Here is a 25,694-nt window from a genome sequence, read left to right on the forward strand (position 1 = left end):
CAACTAAGAGAGAGAGGGAGGAGAAGTCACAACGTCAGCAGTAACAGAAAATCAAGAATAACAGAGAGAGAGGGAGAGAAGGACAGAGCAAAACCCTATCAGAAGATGAGGAAACGACATCGGAGAGGAGAAGAAGAAAAGCAAATGAAGAGCGAGCGAGAGAGAGAGAGGGAGAGAGATTAGTCAACTGTAAAGAGAAGAGCAAGGATGAAGGAGGGAGAGCAAAGTGGGGAGACAATTGAGTGTCTGTTTGGGCTGGGCCCATAATATCCAGGCCGTGAAGCCTGTGTACACTGACTCTCAAACTGTTTGCATTGCTGCTGGCTTTGCCTTGTCACTGCGTCAGAATGGGCTGCTGCTTTGCGTCACTCCATCACTACTGACACTCAAATATGGCGCTAAGTTTGATTTCTGAAGTTCTCCTCCTTTTCATTCTGAGATGGCGGAGGAAGCTCTTGGTCCCGGCTTGGTTGCTGACTTAACAAGATGCAATGTTTAGGCCTTTTTAAAGCAAACTTTTATCATCATTCTCTCTCTCTCTCTCTCTCTCCGTCAGTCTCTGCCTGTCTTTTTAGTAGTCACTGCTGTTCTTTTTCTCTGTTTATCCATCACTCTCTTTCGATTTTCTTTTTCCTTCTACCTCAAATGGTACTTTCTACATCTATTTAAGTTGTCCATTCAGTATGGCCTCCTAGAGAGATTATTCATGAGGGGATGCACCACTTCTTAATTTTTCACTCACACCTGTGTTGTTATCCCTTCCTGTCGCTTCTCATAAATTGAGCCATGAAGTGGGAAACTGTGGTTGTAGAGTGGTAGACAACTCTTCAAGAGTAACGTTTTGACCAGGGTCTGAACGTCTTCTTAGGTGTCTTATCTGAGGTGCTGTTTGCGTATAGACCTCTCCGTGACGGAAAGAAGGGGGATTTGAAATGAGTCAGCCTCATGTAACTGAACAGCCACAGACACTCTCAAAAGCGCGCTAATACATCTTACCCAATGTGACTGGGATTCAAACCCAGACTCACATGTCAAAAGTGAGAAAGTCACCATCAAAGATATATTTTTTTGTGATTTCCTTATTTTGCTGAATGTGCAAGTTTAGGTCTGGAAGACCTAAGATTTTGTCTTAAATGGCTAACTTCAAGGGACATTTTCAAAGCTGATTTCTCTGTTTTCTTCTTTAAAGGGACACTGTGCAGGAAATGGTCAAAAAAGGTACTGCAACTATACTGCTCATTGAAACTGGGCTGCCTATTGCCAAATTTTATCTTTACATGAACGTTTACTAAGTAATAAACAAATATTTTCTAGTATGGTCTGAGTGCACTGCAGTCATTTTTGCAGCTAAAAATGGCTATTTTTGGAAATTCAAAATGACGGACCATGGAGAAGATCCCTCTTTTCATGTATGAAAAGTGCATTTTTTCCAGTCATAATGAATACTTAGAATTTGATGCTGGTGGTAAGTATTCATGAAAAAGGTAACATTAGTGAATGGGCAGCATGAATTCTGGAAATAAACAACTAAACATCTCACACAGTGTCCCTTTAAGAAGTAAACACATTTAAAAGGCAACAGATGTTAGAAGATATTAGAAGATTCCCATGTGTAAGGTTGTAAAGCTTAGAATCTACACTCTCTCTATGATGCCCCAGTGCCTACTTGCGGCCCATTTTTCTTGTGGCTGGACACATATACAGGCAACAATGCCCATGGGGACCCAGGTTCGAATCCAGCCTGGGCCACTCCCCCCACTATTTTCCTGGCTCTTCTCACTGTCCTGTCGTAATGAAGGGGAAAAGTTCTTCCAAAGAAAAGAAAGTGTCAGTGTCACATTATTGCTAGCCGAACAAATGTTTTGGGTGCAGACCGCACAGCCACTGTGCCTCGAACATGAGACCCTAGGAGCGGCCGCGCGTGCTTGTCAATAGCTGCCTTTGTTTTGGGGCACAGTGGCGCCTGTGTTGGTGCTGTACCATGATTTATGCGCACTCTTGTCCTGCTAGCACAAACAACCATGTCCCCTTTCCTCTATCTTTCTGTGTGTGAGTGTGTGAGTGTGTCTCTCTCTCTCTCTCTCTCTCTCTCTCTCTCTCTCTCTCTCTCTCTCTCTCTCTCTCTCTCTCTCTCTCTCTCTCTCTCTCTCTCTCTCTCTCTCTCTCTCTCTCTCTCTCTCTCTCTCTCTCTCTCTCTCTCTCTCTCTGTGTGTCTCTCTCTCTCTCTCTCTCTGTGTGTCTCTCTCTCTCTCTCTCTCTCTGTGTCTCTCTCTCTCTCTCTCTGTGTGTCTCTCTCTCTCTCTCTCTGTGTGTCTCTCTCTCTCTCTCTCTGTGTGTCTCTCTCTCTCTCTGTGTGTCTCTCTCTCTCTCTCTCTCTCTCTCTCTCTCTCTCTCTCTCTCTCTCTCGGATTGTTATTACTAGAGTTTAGTTTGTCCCTCAACCTTTCATCTGCCACCTCACATACTCCCCTCGCAATCTCACGCCTACAAAAGCTAATGTGTTAATACAAAAATGTCAAACTTTAAAAAAGAAAAAAGCCAACATCAGCAGTTTCTATGTTGCTGTTAGGACCTGTCGTGGTGGGCCCACCGTCTGGTTTCATGATGTTTCATTTTGTTCATGTACTGAAATTCCACTCGATCACACCTACCAGGCAGTCAGTTGAAGTCAATATCATTTTACACTCGTTACTCTCATAAGGAGTGTGAAATGATACTCTCATAATTACTCATACTCATAATGTAAGTTACAGTAAAGAATAGAGAAAGAGGGCTGCTGCGTTCAAGTAGTGAAACAGGTGGTGGTTTGAAGATGTACTTTGTCCGAGACATAGAAAGTATGTGAAAAAGCAGGATGCCAAGGCACTCTTCTAAGATAAAACCACTTTAATATAAAGCCTAGCTCGTGTTTGAAAGTAAATAATTAAAATTACTGACAACATGTTTCGGCCAGCTACAGGGCCTGATTGAAGGCTATTCGCTTGGAACAGCTATTCACTCTAATTCTCTGACATTCCATTTTATTTTTAATTGTTCAACCCTTTTGCACTGCACCTGTATTTTGGATGGGAGCACCACTACCTCTTTAGCTGTGTAGCAGAAGTGAATAATAATTGAATGCTTTAGTGCCCCCTCAGAGTGACTACACCAGACGTCTCCCTTCAGCCATATTGTTATACTTTGGAAAATAATTTATTTCTGCGACAGTAATGAAGAATAATTGTCTCAAATGCATTGTGTGTCCCCCTTGCAGTGACCACACCAGCGACAGCTTCCAAATGCCTCCCTTTGGCAATAGTGTTATCATGAAACGATCATTAAATGATCACAAGCCTGTAAATAATTTCATTTATGTAATAGTAATGAATACTGTAGTAGTATTACTAATTACTTTCTCTGTTCCCTTGGCAGTAACTACACCAGCGAGGGCTCCCAGACGCCTCCGTTTGGCCCCCACGGCCAGGTGCCGCCCTCTGCAGCAGAGGCGGCCGCGGCGGCATCGGCAAACACGGGGGCGGGAGAAGCTCCGGCGACGGCCTCGGCCTCGAGCCACCCGACGGCCTCCTCCTCCTCCTCCTCGTCTTCCTCCACCTCCTCGCCCGCTGCTGCTGCCTTCTGCCCGGCGGCGCGCCACATCGTGGAGAGACAGCCGCGCATGGTGCACTTCCGGGTGGACTACCGTCAGCGCTCCGTGGAGGTGGTGCTGGAGGACTCCAGCTCAGTAGGTGAGGGGGCACGAGCACGCACACGACCCACTCGGATGCGCACGCACGCACACACGCACACACGCACACAGACAGCACTGCAGTACGGTAAGGCCATGAGCAACGACTTTGGAAATGACACATTTTTATCTTTCCTGAACACTTAGTCAAGCTGAGAGGTGTTGTGGTCACCTGGCTTCCTTTGTTGCATGGATATAGTATGGCAATATGTGGTAAAGGTTAAGTTATTGCAGTAATCCTATCACTCCTATAACTGCTCAGACATAAGCACTGCACATACTCATAACCTAGTATCACAACTTTTAAAAAACACTTTTTGAATTTATTTTACAGTCAGACTGATGGCAAAACAGATGATCAACCTCATATTTTTTTTCCGAATCGGTCTTCTCTTCTTGGTTCACTTTTTCTTTTCCTGTTTTTTTTTTTCATTCATTGACTCAGACCGCCTGCGCAAGACGCACAAATGGCAAATAAAAATCTTTGAGCTTTGATATAGGGATATAGGAAGTAGGGATGCAAACGATTAAAAAACATTAATCGCAAGTAATCGACAATTCAACTGACAAGAGACCCAGGTGAAATGGGTATGTGAAGAGTGTGTGTGAAGAGGGGTGTGAATAGTGGGAATATATTTAAATCTCCTTTGGATTAAAGAATTGAAATACAATTAATTTAAATGTGGTATTTTATCTCAATATTTAATTAAATTTTTTCGAGAAACATTGACATTTCGGGGGGAAAACGCCGCTTATCAATGAATCGTAAGTCGACCGATAAGGCTATCAACTAATGATTAATGAATTAATCGTTAATTTGCATCCCTAACAGGAAGTACAGAAAGCAAGAGCTCAGACTATTAGAAACTTAGAAAGAAGTTCAGAACAATTGTTTGAGCTTTTTTGTCCACATATGAGATGGAGAAAAGATAGCAGGGAGGTCTTGGGGTTGTTGTGGACAAATGTGAGCATGTACACATTGCTCTGATTTGCAATGAATTATCTGATTTTATATTGAATTCTCTTTGACCAAAGGACAACCTACCCGGCAAAGTAATCAAAGTTCTGGCCAATAACCGATATTGACCAATATCGATATATTTTTTTCAAAATTGAGAACATTTCTTACTGACTGAATATAATATAATATAATTCTAATAACAGAATCTCTTCTTTTTCTCTCAAACGTGTTTTAACTCATGAATAACGTTACCCTTAATTTCCCCCTGGGGATTCATAAAGTTACTCTTAGGGCCAAAACATACCAAGGCGGAACGGAACGGTCCCGGCCGAACGCAGTCTTTCTGCTTAGTTTTGGCCGGCGTGTTTTTCTCTGCCTTTCACACTGACAGCGTCGGCATGCGCGGCCAGTCCTATTCAAAACCCTCCCCACAGCCAAAGCTAGCATGCTACTTTGCCATTCATTTGAATGAGACACCGCCGGTCGCCGGCGTGAAAAATACGCTCGTTCTATTTTCCAAATGCAGCGTGGCGCGGAGCCGGCTCCCGCGCCGCTGATGCTCGACTACCGCCGGTTGGTGTGTAAGGACAGATATGTTTCAATGTATTTTCACCGACGCCGGTAAAAAACGTGCCCGTTCCGCGACGCTTTACCGCCTTGGTGTACGGTCGCGTTTTTTAACGTTCCGTTCCGCCTTGGTATGTTTTGGCCCTTACTCTTACTCTTAAGTAACCAGTTGTCACTTAAAAGCCTTTGCAACAGTGTTTGTTTCTCGTTATGAAGGAGCACTATAAGGAAGGGGGTCACGGCCCCCAGTTTGGGGACCTCTGTGAACAAATATACAGTTGGTTGTTCTGCATAAATAAGAAATATGATATTGGTTGTTATATCGTCTGAGTTCTTCGTATCCGACTCATACCGATATGTAAAAAAAATGCCAAATATCGGCCAGTAACGATGTTAATGCTGATATATCGTGCATCTCTATTTTTTTCCATTTATATACGGTCTATCTGCAACAAGTCAGTAATGTTTTTATCTGATGTGTTTTATTTCCTTTGGTCATTGTGGCATTGAAAAGAAGAAGCCCATCACTTCTGGGAACACTTGAAAAATCACCCACTCACACCCCCACTCACACCCCCACTCACACCCTCACTCACACCCTCACTCACACCCCCACTCACACCCTCACTCACACCCTCACTCACACCCTCACTCACACCCTCACACCCACACACACACACACACACCCACACACACACACACCACACACACACATACCACACACACACACACATACCACACACATACCTAGGCCTGGGTATTGATTGACAATTTTCGGTTCCGGTTCCATTTCCGGTTCCTTCGTTTCGGTTCCGGTACCAGAACGGTTCCATTTTCGGTTCCTAGAAACCCTGAATTAAACCTGCAGTTACCCAAAGTGGCCAGTAGATGGCGTAACGGGTCTGCAAATCACGAGTTTCCCTGCCTGCCACAAGGCGGCGCTCATCGTGACTTAAGCAATGGCGGGTTAAAGGCATTTAATTCTACACAGCATTCATGATTAATTGCATGCTGCAAGTTGTCCTCTCGGCATGGCTTGGCAAGTATAATAAACGGTTTTGATACTGATAAATGTACTCATGTCTGATCAAAATTGTTCTGCTGTACGGTGCAACTTCACTTCCGGTACCTATGTCAAGCGTGCCTGACATGATTTTTTAATGTAGCCTACGCTACCCAGTCTGTCGACAGCTGGGGCTTTTCTACTAGGTTCTGCAGAACTGTTCTAACACAACTAGGCTTCATAAATATCCATGAAACTTGACGGGGGCTCGATGGTGCTGTCTCGCACGCATTTCCATACAGGGACTAGAACTGGGCCGTATGATCAGCTGCTGCAAGTAGCCGCGACAACACTAGCTTAGATTCACCATGGCGTGAAAGCACAAAGAGTCCTAATCTAAAAGATATATAGGTCTGAATATATATATAACCAGCGATCTCCTTCTCCTACAGACGTGTGTTAGGGCTTGTTCGAAAGCTGCGAATCTTAGCTTTTTACAGTTTTTTACGGCACGTTTTTATGTTCTTTCATTCAAAAGTTATTGAACTGTAAGCGGCCGCTGTTGCAAGTGAAAAAATAGCGCTTTCCATCCATTTTTTTTATCTCGTCATTTTTTTCCTAACAGCCAGCGATCTCCTTAACCTAGACCTACAGACATGTGTTAGGGCTTGTTCGAAAGCTGAGATTCTTAGCTTTTTACAGTTTTTTACGGAACGTTTTTATGTTATTTCAATCCACAGTTATTTAACCTTAAGCGGCCGCTACTTCAAGTAAACAATGGCGTTATTCTCCAGCCGGATAGAGAGGAAATCTGTTTTGTCGCTGTGTTCTTTGTTCCCTCGAATTAAACCGACGGTCTAAATAGGCTACATTTGTACGTCCCCAACACAAGACCAGTTCTTTCTAAGTTAGCTCTTTTCATGGAAAAACATGTTTCCAAGGAGTCAGAGACATCTTCCTGAAGAGTCGAGGTCATGGTTGAGGTTGACGGTGTTGCCGTTGTAAGATGCTGCAACTCTGCACGCAAGTTAATCGAATGCAAGAGCAGGTGTTTGAACAGGTTGGATGTATTGCCATTCTTGCATGATAGCCTATTAGTTTATCGCAGATATTGCAGCGCGCTCCTCCTTATCTACTTTCCTGAAATATAGCCACGCTTTCGACGGCATGTTTTTGTTTCTCAATAGTACAATCAGCTGGTTGAATATCAGCTGTCTTATCAATGAGGTGCGAAACGGGAAGAGGAGGAGCGTGGTCAGTTTGTGACACTTGTGATTGGCTGAAATGGCCGCGTGCTTAAACACACATTTGATGGCTCTGACAGTCAGACTTCAGGAACCGAAACGTGGAACCGACAGACAAGGCACGTTTCAATGCCAAGTAGAACCTTAGCTTTTAATTCGGTTCCATCAAAGAATTGAATTTCGGTACCCAGTCCTACACATACCACACACACACACACACACACACACACACACACACACACACACACACACACACACACACACACACACACACACACACACACACACACACACACACACACACACACAGAGAGAGCTGTGTGTGGTCCTTTTGCACATACACAAGTTTCTGGGCTTCGAGTGACTGTTAGAGGTATACACCTGCCATTGAACTTTTTTTCAAAAGCTCTCTAGCATGTCTTTATTTCTTCCTCTTCACTTCCTTATTTGAAAACTTCCCCCACAAAAGAGCAACACAGGAAGGTGTGTTTGTGTGTGCCTTTGTCTATGTCTATGTCTTCTGAGAAGTGCTCAGTGTGTTTGTTGTTTTTTTCCCTGAGCGTTCTTGGTAGGCGGCGGTGTGCAATCCACAAGAAGGCAGCGCGTGCCACCACAGTCTTCTCTGAAGCCCGCCAAAACTGGGGCTTGAGGTCCATGTGACTACTACAGAAGAAGGCTGTGGTGGTTAGACGGATCTTTACAGATAAGACGCTTGTTTCAGCTCGGTCGTTTTATTTGCCGGGTTTGTCAGGTTTTTTTGTCAGGTACACACACAACTCAATGCGAAGAGCAGAGCACACGTTTCTTCACAGAGGTCTACTGCATGCACACAAAAAAGACAAAACGCATCTCATTCCAATTCACCTTCTTTTACCTGATTTTCAATGTGAATTCACAAACACAGAAGTTTGATTTTACAGAATTGCATATTGTCATGAAGTGTCGCTGTTCAGCCTGTCCACAGAGTCCGAGACTTGTTTGATACAAATGAGGGCACCAATATTTTTTTTCATGTGCAACAGTCATTTGTATTTAATCTGATGTGTTGAATTTCTTTGGTCATTGTGGTATTGAATAGAAGACCATCATTTCTAGGAACAACAACACACACACACACACACACACACACACACACACACACACACACACACACACACACACACACACACACACACACACACACACACACACACACACACACACACACACACACACACTTATATGTGTCAGTTTCTGTGAATTGTTTGTTAATTTGAAAGTTTGATTGGTGTGGACGCGCACACACACACTAAGTTTCTCTGAATCGTTAGCAAGTTGCACTTATTCACCAACTATAAGCTTCAGATCGTTTCAAAGAAATAAAACTGAAAGGGCTGTCAGCGATTTGGTCAGTCAGTCCCCTACCGCCCTCTTCTGTTGAATCAGTGAAAGCCTGCTGCTACTTCACTATACTACGCTGGACAGGCGGGTTTAGTGTATTAGTATAAATGGAATAAGAAATGGTCTAACGCAGTGGTTCCCAAACTTTACCATGACAAGGCCCTCCATGTACCAGTAGATTCCAGCCAAGGCCCCCCTGACATGACACCTATATTTTCCGTGTACCCGACGCATTCCTAAACCCATTCAAGTTCTACAGAAAGCATAATACATGTATAAACATTGTAAAGAAAAACATGATTCTACTTGGATTGTTAACCTTATTTTTAGTTTATTTTGCCTAATTAAGTTATTCAATTTATTAAATGATTCATTTTATTTCGCTATTGTTTTTTCCTGCCAACTTGCCGCTCCCCCCCTGGCATCCCATCACGGCTCCCCAGGTGTGCCCGGCCCCCATTTTGAAAACCACTGGTCTAATGCATATGCCACTGATCACATTTACAGGCATGAAAATCCCTCACCTTTCGGCGAAATTCGCCGTTTTGAAATCAAAATGGGTCATTTCTGTGAATCGTGTAGATCCGAGGAGAAAATGTTAAGGGGGGGGGCTCGAGCGAGGAGAAAAGTGTAGCGCCAACTTACTGTATCATTGTGTAGCGCTCTACCGCATAAAATTTCATACAGTTTCAGGAGAGATTCCACAACTGACAATGACCTTTGACCAATCACAGCATTTGTTGCTGTCGGCACAGCCAATAACGTGAACGAGCTCAATCTAAGTCCCGCCCTTCATACTTCTCTTTGAAAGCGCAATTTAAAACAGGTGCCGCTTTGGTCTGCGGGGCTGGCGTGGTTGTATCAAATATCTTTCTTTATAGTTCTAGAACATCTCTGATTATAAGAAAATGTCCAAACGATCTGTCACAGATAGTCTACACGTTTCCCAGAGAGGTAGCTATTTGAGATCATGATTCTTGTTATGAGAACATCAAGACGCAAGCATTTCGATGAGAAGTGAGTGGATGTAGTTAGCCACAGTGGTTAAGCTGTTTTTCCTAATAATTTGAAACCGCATTTGCCCTGCCCACGTGAAAAAGTATTTATTCTCAAAAGAGCTCCGTTAATGAAAGCTTGGGTAGGCCTACGACACGTTTTCCTGACGGCTATTTTAACGGGTCTGTGTGCTACGAAATGGCGAAAGTAGGCCTATCTAGTAGGAGCTACGGGGAAGATGCTACGCGAGGCATCCAACATCATGCTTCGAATCATATGCTGCGGCTTCTTATAGCACGCACGAGAGAGAGGGAGAGGGAGAAAGAGCGAAGCCTAACTTAGTCAATCGTTTGACACGGGACAAATTGTTAGGAATTATATAGGAACCATGCCAAGTTTTTTGTAATCCCTTGGTAGCCTACATCTAAATGACATATTAAAAATCTACCGATTTATATTTAGTGGGGGGCATTAGTCTATTTTATTTTTAAGGGGGGCATTGGCAGGGTTTTGATGGGGTCAAGGGGGAATTTATTTTTTAAAAAGGCTGAGAACCAAAACCCTATCTATCTATCTATCTATCTATCTATCTATCTATCTATCTATCTATCTATCTATCTATCTATCTATCTATCTATCTATCTATCTATCTATCTATCTCTCTCTCTCTCTCTCTCTCTCTCTCTACTGTATCTCTCTCTCTCTCTCTCTCTCTCTCTCTCTCTCTCTCTCTCTCTCTCTCTCTCTCTCTCTCTCTCTATCTCTCTCTCTCTCTATCTATCTATCTATCTATCTATCTATCTATCTATCTATCTATCTATCTGCCCCACTCATCAGACATGACAGCATGACAATCATGAAATAACGCTACAGTATGCTCAAAATTCATCATTTAAAGACGGTTTTAGCTAAATTTTTTCCCATGCCCCCAGACCCCCCTAGTATGACTCTTATAGGCCTACAACACTATCCCCCAAAAACGCCACTGCACACCGCACATGCGCACGCAACGCTGCAGCACACGCGCCGCTGCGTGCCACCGCGCCACCCCGCCACGCCACACCTTTCTCACTTTTTTCACCACTGACCCGTTTTCATGCCTGCATTTATATATACTTTCTTTGTCATGGGACAGTGGAGGAGATAGTGGGGTCGTAATAGGCTCAGTCATTTCAAATTGATGTTAAAGTTTGGTTTTCACTTCCAAGTTGAAGTTTATGGTCTATAGAACAATTTGAGTTCGAGTGTCAAACACACAGATAACAAAATGGCCTGCGGGGGGCGCTCTAAAATATATAAACTGCTATAACTTTTTATTAGTTTAACCAAATTTAACATATGAGGTATGTATGGATTCAGCATGAAGAGGAGAAATCGGTGGGCTAAATAGTTGGTTACCAGATTAAAGACACAATATGTAATAAACACACTTTTAGCCAATGGACAGCTAAATCCGGGCTTTTTTAAGATAAAGGGTGGAAATGCCCTCCAAGTTGCTATGAAACATAATTTATTGTTACAAATTATTGTAAATAAAGCCTGGGTTATCACTTAACTTGATTTGTTCAGAATATCCCTGAAGCACACAGATACTTAGGATACATATACACAAATATAGCTGCATAAAGCCTATGTGATATTTAGGACCCAACTTGCAACTTTGAGTTTATGAATTTAGGATCATGAGTACCAGCTTTTTTTCAATCAAGCCATCATTTTATTCACAACTTCAACACTTTATATCTGGAAGAAAGTAAATCAATAATAATAATAATAGTAATAATAATAGTAATAATAATGATGATGATGATGATGATAAATACTATGGGGAACATAATTTTTTCTTGCATTCAAAAAGTAAACAGAAGACCATAGGGCTAACATTTAATATTCCAATACTCCACTCTACAATAACTATGACAGAGAACAGATGCAAAAACAGTCAGTGGTCAGTCTTAGAAATTGTATGTGCACTTGCACAGACGTGTGCACTTTAACTCTGCCTTCATGCACTTGCACCGAGACCTGGCAGGTCTATTTGTACAAGTACTAGTACAGCTGCACTTCACCTCTAGTTGGAAAACATCTTTGGCAACGGCATCTTTGGTAGTGTAGTCAAAATCTGGGAACTGTTCATTTGTTACCAGATTGGCAGGCATTTCTGGCAAATGCAGATAATAAGAACGGTTTTCATTCCTGTCAACTACGCTGGTAACAAATGGACAGTTCCCAGAGCAGATGATTGTGTCTACCATGTATGAAATAGTCCTATAGTATTATTTAGTATGCTTGCCAAAGGCCTCTGCTTGCCCCCAGCAAGCATGCTAATTGTTCTCCAACAGTTTATTTAGTATGCTTGCGGGAAAGCATATTCATTGTTCATCAACAGTTTATTATTATTCTACATTTTTCCATTCACCTCGGCATATGGGAATCGCCATTCATTAGTACAGCGGCTTTGAATCGTTGCAGCGTTCGAGATAGAGACACGGTTCGAGTGCCAAAACGAACAGCTCGAAAAGGTCTCAGGGTGGAGTATTTTTCGCTGGCCTACCCCCTTTCATTCGTTCACCAGACTTGTTTTTCCTCAGTTTTCTCTCTGTTTTCCCCCTCATTGAAATGAATGGTAGAATGGTCAAGATGATAATGTCACAAACTGTGGCAGTTAGAGTGAGAGGTGACCTGTCCTGGGGTTTTTGTATCAACTAGGTAAAGGCATTGTCAGAGAGGTATTGGCTCTGAATACAAACTGTGTGAATATCATAAGCCAACTCTTAAAAATGTTACAAAGAGAGCAGTTTTAAAATCCCTATGATGTGACCCCATTCACTTACAAAAAAACTATGTGAACAGCTCAGCGCATAGGCCTGAATATGTCCATTTTTTGACTGAACAATTTGGCCAAGAAAAGTGATCTCAGCTTTGACATGAAGAGCAGGTTTGTGCCATTTGTGTGTCAATATCATCTGACAACTTGCAAAACTTTTGGAGATATGACAGCGTAAAAATAAGACTGCACATATTACTCAGCTATTGACTGCCAAACTGTCACCTTTAGAATCTTCAGTCATACACACACACACACACATGCAGACCTCTGCTGTCAGTAAGTGGCAGTGGCCTACTGGGTAGGGTGTTGGTCTGTCAGAGGGTTGCAGGTTTGAATCCCACCCTTACCTCTCCCTACCCACCCATTGCTGAAAGGCACCTGAAGCATCTCCATACATGCATGCACACACACGCACGCACGCACGCACGCACGCACACGCACACGCACACGCACACGCACACACACACACACCTCTCTCTCTCTCGCACAGAGACACACACACACACACACACACACACACACACACACACACACACACACACACACACACACACACACACACACACACACACACACACACACACACACACACACACACACACACACACACACACACACACACACACACACACCTCTATCTCTTTCCCTCGTGTTTCTGTGTGTGTATACAACAGCTCTGTGTGTGTGCATAATCCGCAAGCATACCAATAGCATTGTCTCTCCGGAAATGCAGTCTTATTATTATTATTATTATTATTATTATTATTATTATTATTATTATTATTATTGTTATTATTGATTTATTTTCTTCCAGATATAACGTTTTTTTGTGATTTTATGTGTGAATAGAATATGGCTTCATCGAAAAAAGTTGATACTTGTGATCCTAAATTCATAAACTCAAAGTTGCAAGTTGGATCCTAAATATCACATAGGCTTTATGCAGCCATATTTGCGTATAGGTATCCTAGGTATCTTTGTGCTTCAGGGATATTCTTAACAAATCAAGTTGAATGATATACCAGGCTTAATTTACAATAACTTGTAACAATAAATTATGTTTCATTGCAACTTGGAGGGCATTTCCACCTTTTATCTTAAAAAAAAACCTGAATTTTGCTGTCCATGGGCTAAAAGTGTGTTTATGACATAGTGTGTCTTTAATCTGGTAACCAAATACTTAGCTCACCAGCTCCTCCTCTTAATGCTGAATCCATGCATACCTCATATGTTAAATTTGGTTAAACTAATAAAAAGTTATAGCAGTTTATATATTTTAGAGCGCCCCCCGCAGGCCATTTTGGTATCTGTGTGTTTGACACTCGAACCCAAATTGTTCTATAGACCCTAAACTTCAACTTGGGAGTGAAAACCAAACTTTAACACAAATTTGAAATGACTGACAAAAAATGCACATGCCTACGACCCCACTAAGAGACATTAAGCGAGTTGGGATAGAGAGACGGGTGAAGGATCAGCAAATGATCCGGGCCAGAATCGAACTCTGGTCCGACCAGAACCGAACTCTGGTCGCCAGCGTAGCAGTCCAGTGCCCAGCCGTTAGATCCACGGCTAGGCCTTCAACAACTGATAAATGTTTTGACTAAAGGGCTCTGCATACTTCACGTGCGCACTTTGGCGCGTTTGGCGCGAGAACCATTAATGACGTCATCACTTGCGCCAGACTATTCATACTTCAAAAGGCTTTCGCTCGCATTGTCGGAAGTGCCCTCTGCTGTTCATGAGAGAAACGGCAGTATCTTTCGCAACTCGCAGCGTGAGTTCTACGGATGTATCAAATAGAAAACCAAACACGGCTGCTGTAGGGCTACTGAACGTCTGACTTGTGACTTACCACATTGAAACATATATTTTTTGTTGTAGCCTACATTGCCAGATCATTCCAAGACCATGTGAGAGCATTGTTCTGGCGGCAGAATTTATAAATAGATCGCCGAACACAACGTGCTTCTGAACAAAGTAAACAATTGTTTCACTGAACAACATTTAAGAGAGAAGATAAAATAACTCTCTAGGACATTTTATTATCCTCAAAATGATGCAGGATTGATTCTGTAGTAGCCTACAGTAGTTGTAGCCTTTCTTCGCAACTCCTGCTTTGTCTGCCTACCTGCATGGTCGCTGGTGGCGCACTACAAGTTACAAAAAATGTGGGGTGCACGACGTCGCGCCACGGCAGCTTGCGCCACGGCGTGTGACGTCATTTTGGGTCACGTGACGGCGCGAGTGAGGTCGCGAGTGAGGTCGCGAGTGAAGTATGAAGGAGACTAGCGCCAGTCACGCCAAGTATGAATCCCCCTTAACACTCTCTCAGTAATACATAGAAGATGTATAACTTTTTGTCCACTAATGCCCGTTGTTTACTTAGAAACTGTCTGAGTAATGTTATGACGATTAAAATGGAGGTAAATCAAAGTAAATTGGTTAAATGGTAAGATGGTCAAAGTAAATTTGGTAAATGGACTGTATTTATATGGCGCTTTTCCCACTCTTTCGAGCAGTCAAAGCGCCTCACAAAGTTCGCCTCACAATCATCCATTCATACTCACATTCACACACCGTTGGCAGTGGCTGCCACACAGGGTACCGCCCTGCCCCCAGGAGCAAAGTGTTCATATTTGCCAAATTATTACATTGGCAGAGAAGATTTCAATCTTTTCTTATCGACCCTACAGTACAAACCCCTAAATCCTGTTTCTTGTCCTGCCAACCCATCTGTCCCCCACCCCTTTCTTCTGTCCACAGGTGAAATCAAACAGATTCTGGAGACAGAGCTCCAGGTGCCCATGGCCAAGATGCAGCTGAAGGGTTGGAAGAGCGGTGACGTGTCTGACAGTGTGAGTAGTGCGTGTGCGTGCGCACGTTTTTATCTGAGTGGCATTGTGCCAGAACTGCTCACATAAATTTAGTATCCCAGTCTGACCACACACACACACAAAGCCGTTCTGAGGAACTACCGTAGTTTAGTAGCCTATGAGAAATTGCAGTGCAACCATAAGCTCCAGGTACAGTCCCTGGTTTCTGTCAAAAGGGCTGATATTTGAGCTCAGCAGCCTATCATATTACCCCTCTGCCTTGTGCTTTCAATGCTGAATGCTGATTGGCTGGTAATGTAAGAGGTTTTGTCCAAGTCCCTTTTTTGGAAGCACAGAGCCATGGCTACAGAACAATGAACTATGGTGCGTTTTGAATCCAAAGCATAATGTGCAGTAAGTGGGTTTGTTGTAAGTTCTCCTCTCTCTCTTTGAATTTTGAGGAGGCTGAAGCCTCTGTTGCCCCTCTGTTTTTTGATTGAATGTTTTGGTCTCTCTCTCTCTCTCTCTCTCTCTCTCTCTCTCTCTCTCTCTCTCTCTCTCTCGCCCCAACAGACCGTGCTGAAGAGTTTACATTTACCCAAGAACAACAGCCTGTATGTCCTGACCCCAGACATCACGCCCTCTGCCAGCACTAGCCAGAACAGGTGAGAAAGGACCAACCTGCATAGGACACACCCTTCAATCCACACACACACACACACACACACACACACACACACACACACACACACACACACACACACACACACACACACACACACACACACACACACACACACACACACACACACACACAGACACAGACTTTCTGGTTCACTCAGCACCTTCCTGAAGTCTTAACACAGAGCCTTCAGACGTCGCTCACAACATCTCATAGTGTACACACAGTCTTGTGAGGTCACTCACAACCTGCCATCCAATGCAGCCTTTTATCCTGAAAATCTACCATCCACAAGAAGGCTTTGAGAAAAAAATTGGAAAACGGAAACGTTTGCCATTTTGCTTGAAACAGAAACAAAACCAGAAACATAACTTTTTTTAATGTTCCAGAGCAGAACTGGAACAAAAAAACCATAACCGGTTAATTCTGTTCCTAAAGTGGCTATACTGTGTACAATGAGATTACCTGTTCAGGTTTACACCCTGTTTAGTCCACTCAATCCATGAATAGAACCGGGAGAGTTTGACTACCAGATAATCAGAATATAGGTAATGTAATGTAATCATAATTCGTTTGCAAATCAATCTTTAGCATTTATTTTTAAATTCAAACATGAACTGAATACATTTAGTAATATTAATGAGCTCTCGTGAACATTAATATGATGCAGCCATCCATCATTATGGCGAGTCCTGCACCATCATCATGTCAAGCCTGTGACCAGCACTCATTTTCTGAACTGAACTACAGCGGGACATGCAAAATAAACTTTGAATATATTCGCCATCTAAGGCACGTACAGTCCCTTAACTGAAGTAGCAACTATAGGCAAAAGTAACTAATAGAGGCCATATATTTTAAAATATCACAAAATTAAAGGAACGCAATTAACCGGTTAATGAACGATTTGTTTTCTCTTCTAACCGTTTTGGGAACAACAGTTTATAGGATGGAACCAAAAACATTCACAGTCTTTACAGTCCACAATCTAAATGTACAATACATCTGAATCATGATTGATCTCCCAGTTGAGGTTAGCCTCCATAACCTTTGCAGGTCTTTTTTTATTCACAAGTTCACATACACTGTACCGAGGCATCCTTTCTCAGTGGACCCTGCATAGATAACCGAGGTGTGTGCAGAACTCTGAATCGAGGCATGGGGGGCAGCAGAGCACTGCGATTGTCCTTGATAACGTTTTCACACTTGAAGATGTGGCGTTTCTCAGCTTGACATTATGTTTAATGTTATGTAAAGTCATTTTAGAGAGCTATGCAGATTAAAGTACTATATGTGTTTCAATCACATTAGCCTTTGGTTCAGGGTGTATGCAGGGTTTTAAAAAGTATTAAAAGGTGATAAATTAAAAAGGCAAAATTTAATGGCCTTAAAAGTGGTAAATTTGCTCAAAAGGTATTATTTTTTGAAAAACGAGGTATTATTTTTTTTCATTTTGACAAAATAATTCATTAATTCTGTATCTGAGGACAGTATGAGGGCAGTCATGGGTACGCGGTTAGGGGTGTCAGGTTGCCAACCTGCCAGGTTGGTGGGGGAAGTAGCCCAATTAACCAGTGTTCTCCCCCATTCTCCTCCATGACTGAGGTACCCTGAGCATGGTACCGTCCTGCCGCACTGCTCTCTTTCGGCCGTCTTTTTGCAAAAAAAAGTGTAATGTAATGTTAAGGAGCTAGAAATTACAAAAGATGTCTTGTTAATACTCGCATCGGAGTGTCATGATGGTTGTAAAAAAAATCTAAAGATAGTGAAAAAGGGTATTAAATGGTAGTACATTTGACTTCAAGATTGGTGTATATACCCTGTGGTTAGTTTCTTAAAAGAAGGACCTTGCTGATATGTCCATTTAGACTTGATGGCTAAGGAAGTTAAAAGAAACCCAAAAACCAGTTAACGGACAATTGCTGAACTGCAACCAAGGTCTATGCTCTAAATTCTGCTTTGTAAGACATATGTGTGATTTAGATAAGTCTCCATATGACCAGCAATCGAATGGTCATTGTTGTCCAAATCCTACAGTTGGCCACATTTGATCAGTGGTCACTTACCCTCATGCATACCTGTCCAGCCCTGGCACTGTTTGGTCCATGCCTGAGCTGTTGTTTTTGTAATGCTATATCTGAACACCAGGGAGTGCTACATGAGCAGCAATTAGATCAGAGGGGGCCGTAGAATGACTGGAAGCATGATCTGTCTTTCTCTACAAGAGCGACCATACAGGTTCACATGAAGCTGTAATAAAAATGACCAATAGTAATAATAGAAGTTATGAAATTTTTAAAACAGCCAGGCCTGTATTATCTCCAAAACCTAAATGAATGGTGTTCGGTTTGTTGTAGTCAAGGACATCATGTATTTTATGTTCACAATCGCAACACAGTATTATTTGAGTACAAAGAGTCCTTGTGCACAACCGTATTATATAAATAATAACAGTATTATTTGACTTCAATAAGTTGTAAAGTTTGGCCAGTGCACTATTGTATCTTGGTTATTTATTTATTTAGTTATTGATTTATTTATTTAGTTATTTATTTACTTATTTAGTTAGTTATTTTCCCATTTTGTTTCTGTTGCTGTTTTTATCTTGAAGCGCTTCTGATCTGCACATAAAATAATGAGTTTTCCATTATTCAATTATAGATGCATCTTGTTTAATTTTTGGCAATGCCTGACTGCCTTTCTGACAGTCATTGATTTATATTTTAATCGTTGTGTCTTACTTCCATGACGATTGAGAGATTTTGGCGTTCCCTCTCTCCTTTTCTAATATTCTATCTCTTTCCCTTTGCCTCTCTATTTTACTAGTTATGTATACATGTGTAATTATTTATGTTGATCAGGGCTGAAGAGTAAACCAGAGGGAGGTGGGGGTGTGAGCATGTGCGTGCGTGTGTGCATGTCCGTGTGTGTGTGTGTGTATGCGGCCGTGCGGCCGTGTGGCCGTGTGTGCATATGCACTCAACGTGTGTTTGTGTGTGTGCGCGCGTGTGAGAGTCTGTGCGTGTGTGCAAATAAGTGTCATCATTCAGGGCCTGTGTGGACACACCACACCCTGAGGTGTGAAGGAGCCAGAGAGGAGAAGTTAGCACGCCAGGGACTCTTCAGTCTCCACTGTGACTTTAATCATTTTCTCTCCTCTGCCTCATGTCTCTCACTCTTTATTTCCTAACTACATTTTTCCCCTCTCCTCCCTCCCTTCTTTTTCGCTCCTTGTCACTTTCTCTCCCTCCATCTTCCTACCTGTCTGTTTTGCTCCCTCTCTCTTTTTCTCCACCCTTCTGTGGGCTCTCTCTCTCTCTCTCTCTCTCTCTCTCTCTCTCTCTCTCTCTCTCTCTCTCTCTCTCTCTCTCTCTGTCTGTCTCTGTCTCTGTCCCATTTTCTGATTTCTTTTTCCCTCACTCATTCTATCCTACTCCTCTCTCTCCATCACTCTTCTCCTCTTTTAATCATTGTAGCACCTCCTCTTCAATTCCCTCCATCTCAGACCTGTCGCTACAGTTAGGATCAGAAGGCAGTGTTGTCACTTGAGACTTCACTTGTTTTTATTTACTTATCACTGTTTTTTTCTCTCTCTTGTAGTCTTGATTAGATCGGAGAGCGATAAAAACAGATGCTGTCAATGTTGTCGTCAGTGCTGTATTAAAACGGCCCTCTTGACGCAGGGCTAAAGACGCTGCCGTCTCGCCTGCAGCTCAAACGAGTCTGTGGTCGCATGTCTGTGGTCTTGTCAGTGTGCTGACCGCTACCCCTGAAGTCAGTGGCTGAAGTCCCTCAGCCTTGTCACCCTCTGGATTCCTAACATGACACTTGACAACATGACACTCTCCTCTGCTGATGGTCATGCAAGTCACCTTGTTATCTCCCCCCGGGCATTCTGGACTAATCCAGTCAGAAGTCCTCTCTCTCTCGCTCTCGCTCTCTCTCTCTCTCTCGCTCTCGCTCTCGCTCTCTCTCTCTCTCTCTCTCTCTCTCGCTCTCGCTCTCTCTCGTGCTCGCTCTCTCTGTGTGTGAGAGTCTATCCACACTGCGCTTGTGGAAAAAATTGCAGGGAAGATTACCCCCAAGGCAGAAGCTTTAGTTGACAAGGCAGGCACAGTGTAGCCTGCAGGTCTTCCTAAAATGGAAGTTCATTTTTCTGTCACTGCCAACAATGAAAAGTAAATGTGGCCCTTCCACTTTCTTCTCCCCTCAGAGCAACGATCAGTGTCTACCATGAACTTGGACTACTGCAACTCACCTCATTGAATAGTTGAAGCAGTTAAACACACAGAAACAACCACACACTTACAGAGAGCGAGAGCGAGAGCTCGAGAGAGTCGGAGAATGAAAGAGACTGGGGGGAAGAGGGGAAAACAAACATTGAGCAAGTGACATGATACTTGTATACTGGAAAATGGGATTGTGTTGTATTTTGTCAATGACAGATGTGCTCTCTTCATACCATGGTATTCCCGTCGTCAGCTGTTAAGGGGGCACTAGCTGGTACAGTGTGGCAGCTCTTTGTTATTGCCCGGGGGCACTGGACTGAAAACTCCTCATTGTGACTCTTTGTAGCTGAGAGGGCAAGAGAAAGACTAGACAAAGGCAGAAATTCAACAAGGAGCGTGTTATCAAGTGCAGTGTTATCAAGTGCAGTAGAAGGCCCTACGTCACATGAAGATAATGGCTTTCATGTAGTTTTTGTTAATTTATTTTTATTTATTTATTTTGAGGGAGGTTACAGGGACCGACATTGTTTTTTATTTTTAAATTAGAAAAGCATTGCATTGGTGCCTGTAGAATAGGAATAAGTTGATTGTCTACTTAGGTAGGGGAGTGCTAAGAATAGATTGAATGCATTGAATTGGTTAGTCAACCCCACCTCCTCATGGGCTGCATATGTATGGACCAAAAAGGGATGGGAACAAAATGGGTAGGGACGTTCGTTATCTGCGTTTGTTTTGTATCAATGTTCTAGTGTATTCTGGCATTAGGCCATCTTAAACTCTGTTGTCATTCCTAGCGTTGATTTGTCGAAACCGCCGTCTTTGTCGATACTCTTCTGTCTGTCTCATCCAGGGAGTCGTGGTGGCAAGTGGGGAAAAAAGTGGTTGAGGAAAAAATATGACGGAAGTTAGCAAATAAAAGCGACTGTTAGCAATTACAGAAAAGCATATCTGCACATTGAAGGCAAACAGACAGAATCAAACAAACCCCGCCCCTTATTCACACACACACACACACACACACACACACACACACACACACACACACACACACACACACACACACACACACACACACACACACACACACACACACACACACACACACACACACACACACACACACACACACACACTTTTTGCGCCGCCACAGCTCATTTAAATCCTCTGTTTGATTAGAAAATAAATTGGGCAGCTTGCAGAGAGGAGTCGGGAGGGTGTAGCACTCCACCTAGGTAGTTAGTGGGATCCAGTCAGAAGTCCAATCTTTCTCTCTCTTTCTCTCTCTCTCTCTCTCTCTCTCTCTCTCTCTCTCTCTCTCTCTCTCTCTCTCTCTCTCTCTCTCTCTCTCTCTCTCTCTCTCTCTCTTGCAATCTCCCCCATTCTGAAGGTAGCCTAGTGTTGACTGTCTACGCAGTGAGGTATCCAAGAGCCCTAATCCTCTGCATCAATAATTAAAGGTGGATGAATAATTCAGGATGAATTGTCATCTTTTTCTGTTTCTTCCCGAGGAGCTGTTTGCTGAAGGTTTCCTCATTTCCCAACCCAAATGAGTCCGTGTGGTGGATGTGTGTGTGAGGGTAGGCATTCATTTGAGACTTTCGATGCTGGTCGCTGAGAAATTCCTGCCTCTGATTTGCGCATCAATCTTTATCAGATGATGGCTTTCAATCACCACTGGAATAATACAGCCATTCGGTTACCTCCTAAAACCCTCAAAGTGGTACACTGCTAAGGTGGTTCAGTAACAGATCTGCTTGGTTTCCACCACGACTAGTATTGCGCTTATAAGAGGAGCCCAATGAGATTCATCTCTTAACCTATCAAAATGTTTCAGAGATTTAACTACATGTGGGCTGCATGAACTAAACGTTTTAGCACTAAACAAACCATATTTTTGTAGTGTTTTGTTTTTATTTGTTTTAATGCATGCAAACATTGTCATCATTATGAACACTAATTATATCTACAGTGCCCTCCATTATTATTGGCACCCCTGGTTGAGATGTGTTTTTTAGCTTCCAATTATTATTATTTTAATCTAAATAATATGGGACCTTAATGGAAAAAAAGAGAAAAATCCAACCTTCAATACAAGTGCATTTATTCAGTGGGGAAAAAATCCCACATAAAGAAATAATTATTTGACATCAAATAATGTGTGTCACAATTATTAGCACACCTGTTGTTAATATTTTGTACAACCCCCAACAAAACAGCACCTAATCTTCTCCTATAATGTTTCACAAGATGGGAAAAGACAGAAAGAGGGATCTTCAGCCATTCCTCTTTGCAGAATCTCTCTAAATCATCCAGAGACCTGGGTCCTCTCCTCTGTACTCTCCTCTTCAGCTCACCCCACAGGTTCTCAATGGGGTTGAGGTCTGGGGACTGAGATGGCCATGGGAGGAGCTTGATTTTTTGTCTGGTTAACCATTTCTGTGTAGATTTGGCCATATGTTTAGGGTCATTGTCTTGCTGAAAGACCCAGTGACGACCCATCTTCAGCTTTTTGGCAGAGGGCAACAGATTTTGATTTAAAATGTCCTGGTATTTCAAAGCATTCATGATGCCATGCACCCTAACAAGCGTCCCAGGGCCTTTGGAAGCGAAACAGCCCCACAGCATCACTGACCCACCCCCATACTTCACAGTGGGTATGAGGTGCTTTTCAGCATGCGCATCTTTCGTGGCATGCCAGACCCACTTAGAGTGTTTGTTGCCAAAAAGCTCAATCTTGGTCTCATCTGACCAAAGCACACGGTCCCAGTTGAAGCCCCAATACCGCTGGGCGAACTCCAGACGTTTGCGTTTATGATTGTGGGTGAGGAAAGGTTTTCTCCGTGCATGCCTCCCAAACAGCTTGTTGGCGTGTAGACAGCGCCTGATGGTTGATTTGGAGACTTTGTGACCCCAGGATGCTACCATTTGTTGTAATTCTGTAACAGTGAGCTTTGGAGATATTTTGATTTCTCTTACCATCCTCCTCACTGTGCGTGGTGGCAAAATAAACTTGGGTCCTCGTCCAGGCTTGTTTACCACTGTTCCAGTTGTTTTGAACTTCTTAATTATTCCTCTCACAGTAGATATGGGCAGCTGCAGTTGAGTGGCAATCTTCTTGTAGCCTCTGCCTGACCTGTGAAGGTCGACGCACATCTGCCTCACTTGTATGCTGTGTTCCTTTGTCTTTCCCATGTTTAAGAGTGGATAAGAGAAATGGCCTCGGTGTCACGTCATATTTATACCCCAGGGAAACAGGAAGTGATGAATTACTAATTAAATGTTCCTATATACTCTGGTAAACTTTGTAAACTACTGTAGAAATGACAGAAATGCTTCAATTATATTTATTTCCTGGGAATTGTTAAGGGTGCCAATAATTGTGGAACAGGTGATTTAATGAAAAATAATTATTTTTTAGTCAGGGATTTTTTTTATTTTCCTACAATTCATTTGAGTTGAAGGCTACATTTTCCTAAAATTTTCAGTGTGACAGTATTCTTCTGCAATAAACACTGAATTTATTTTAAGGCTTTTAACACATCTCAACCAGGGGTGCCAATAATTATGGAGGGCACTGTATACTTAAGTATGCAAATGCTGTAAATATTGATTACATCAACTGATCAGTAGCTCACACAGTGACATGAGGACATTTTAGGGTATTTTCATGCTCGTATAGTAAAAAATTATCTTTCCTTATAAGCCCGCTTATGTTGTGGATGGTCCCCTATTGCAGGGGATTCTGTAACGTAACTCCTTATGGTAACCCCATGCCTGTAACCCCATGCCTGTAACCCCGTGCAGCCCCAAGTGAGGGGATGGCCATTGTTGAAGCATTTCAGGAAGGAAAGGAATCGCTTTATATTCTGATGTTATCAGCCGGCTACACACATGAAACCAGAGTGCAGCGACCTGATACCTAATCCACTAAGCTGAAGAGACTACATGTTAGAGATGGACTGATGACCTTTGATGACTAGGACACGAGAAACACATAAGAAGTGATTGGATATACAAGATAATGGGTTGCAAATGCCTCCAATTCACATGTCCACAGATCCGGTTTGTTAGGGAGGTGCGAATATCTGAATATGTCAACTTGTGATTTGACGCATGTAATACCCACAGTGAGAACTGTGGATGGTTAAATGGATGAATAAGATGTTGCGATCTACAAACACGGTCAAGAATCACTTTCTTTGGAAAGCCTTAAAACCAGTGTGTAATTTTTGTTCCTCAGAGTGTTGTGAAGTGCAGGGAGTGAAGCTTTACACTGTTGTCACACAGAATAGGCCAGTCAGAGCCAGAGCATAAGCGTCTCATATATTGAGTTTGGGGGATCTATACGCTTCCTTCTTGCATCTGTTCTCTCTGAGAGACATGGCCCCAGTGTGAGGGGTGGAGGTGGGTGAGTGGGTGGTTGGCGTTGGCTTATCTGACACCTCCGCCAATCTGTTGAGGGAGCCCTCAGCAGCATCTTAGCATCTCCGCCACCATTTATTTTCTGTCTCCCTGAAGATGGGTGACATTTTTGTCTGGGGCACCTGGAGAGACTGTGGAGGCATGGAGTTATAAGGAGACAAGGCCAGGTGACGGAGAGACACACACACACACACACACACACACACACACACACACACACACACACACACACACACACACACACACACACACACACACACACACACACACACACACACACACACACACACACACACACACACACACACAAGCACCTCTTAATGCCTCACAGCTGGAGCCAACAGCTTTTCATATATGCACGGAAATAAAAATAGCACCTCATCCCATGCTCAGCATCCAGGGCACGTCCCTGAACTTCTCTCCCTTTCTCTTTAACTGAAGAACTTTCTTTTACTGCCGGCACCGTAAGAGTAAATTGGAAATATGAAAATAATCAACAGAGTAAAACTAAATGTGTTTAACATCTGCGTGTAAGCGTTAAGGGAAGTACAGAAGTTGGTGGCTGGTTGTTTGTTGTTTTGCCTCTCGGGAAGAAAATGTAATTAGAAGTGACTTTAAGTTGTTTGTTTTTAATGTTGTTGTTGCTCTGTTAATTGTGTCTTAAAGGAGGAGAGGACCACCACTGTAGTTATTTATCTAATCAACACCAGCTCTCCCCTGGTGCCTGCCTTGTTTTTGTATAATTGTGCAAATTGGACAGAGCCAGAAATGAGCTTTTTTGTGATTAGATGGTCAAATTGGAACACTAACAGTCATTTGCGTGTAGTGTAGTAGCTGTTG

General features: G+C 42.8%; 1 protein-coding gene across 2 annotated transcripts in view; it reads left to right on the forward strand.

Moving 5' to 3' along the window:
• The window catches only part of faf1 (Fas (TNFRSF6) associated factor 1), a 104,523-nt gene that overhangs the window by 15,622 nt on the left and 63,207 nt on the right, over window positions 1–25,694 (forward strand). For both annotated transcript variants that reach the window (XM_063201683.1, XM_063201684.1), the window contains exons 4-6: window positions 3,412–3,725; window positions 15,472–15,563; window positions 16,095–16,186. In XM_063201683.1, the coding sequence (XP_063057753.1) occupies window positions 3,412–3,725; window positions 15,472–15,563; window positions 16,095–16,186 (498 nt within the window). The remainder of the gene's footprint in view (window positions 1–3,411; window positions 3,726–15,471; window positions 15,564–16,094; window positions 16,187–25,694) is intronic.

The sequence above is a fragment of the Engraulis encrasicolus genome, chromosome 6, assembly GCF_034702125.1.
Source record: "Engraulis encrasicolus isolate BLACKSEA-1 chromosome 6, IST_EnEncr_1.0, whole genome shotgun sequence".
Taxonomy (NCBI): domain Eukaryota; kingdom Metazoa; phylum Chordata; class Actinopteri; order Clupeiformes; family Engraulidae; genus Engraulis; species Engraulis encrasicolus.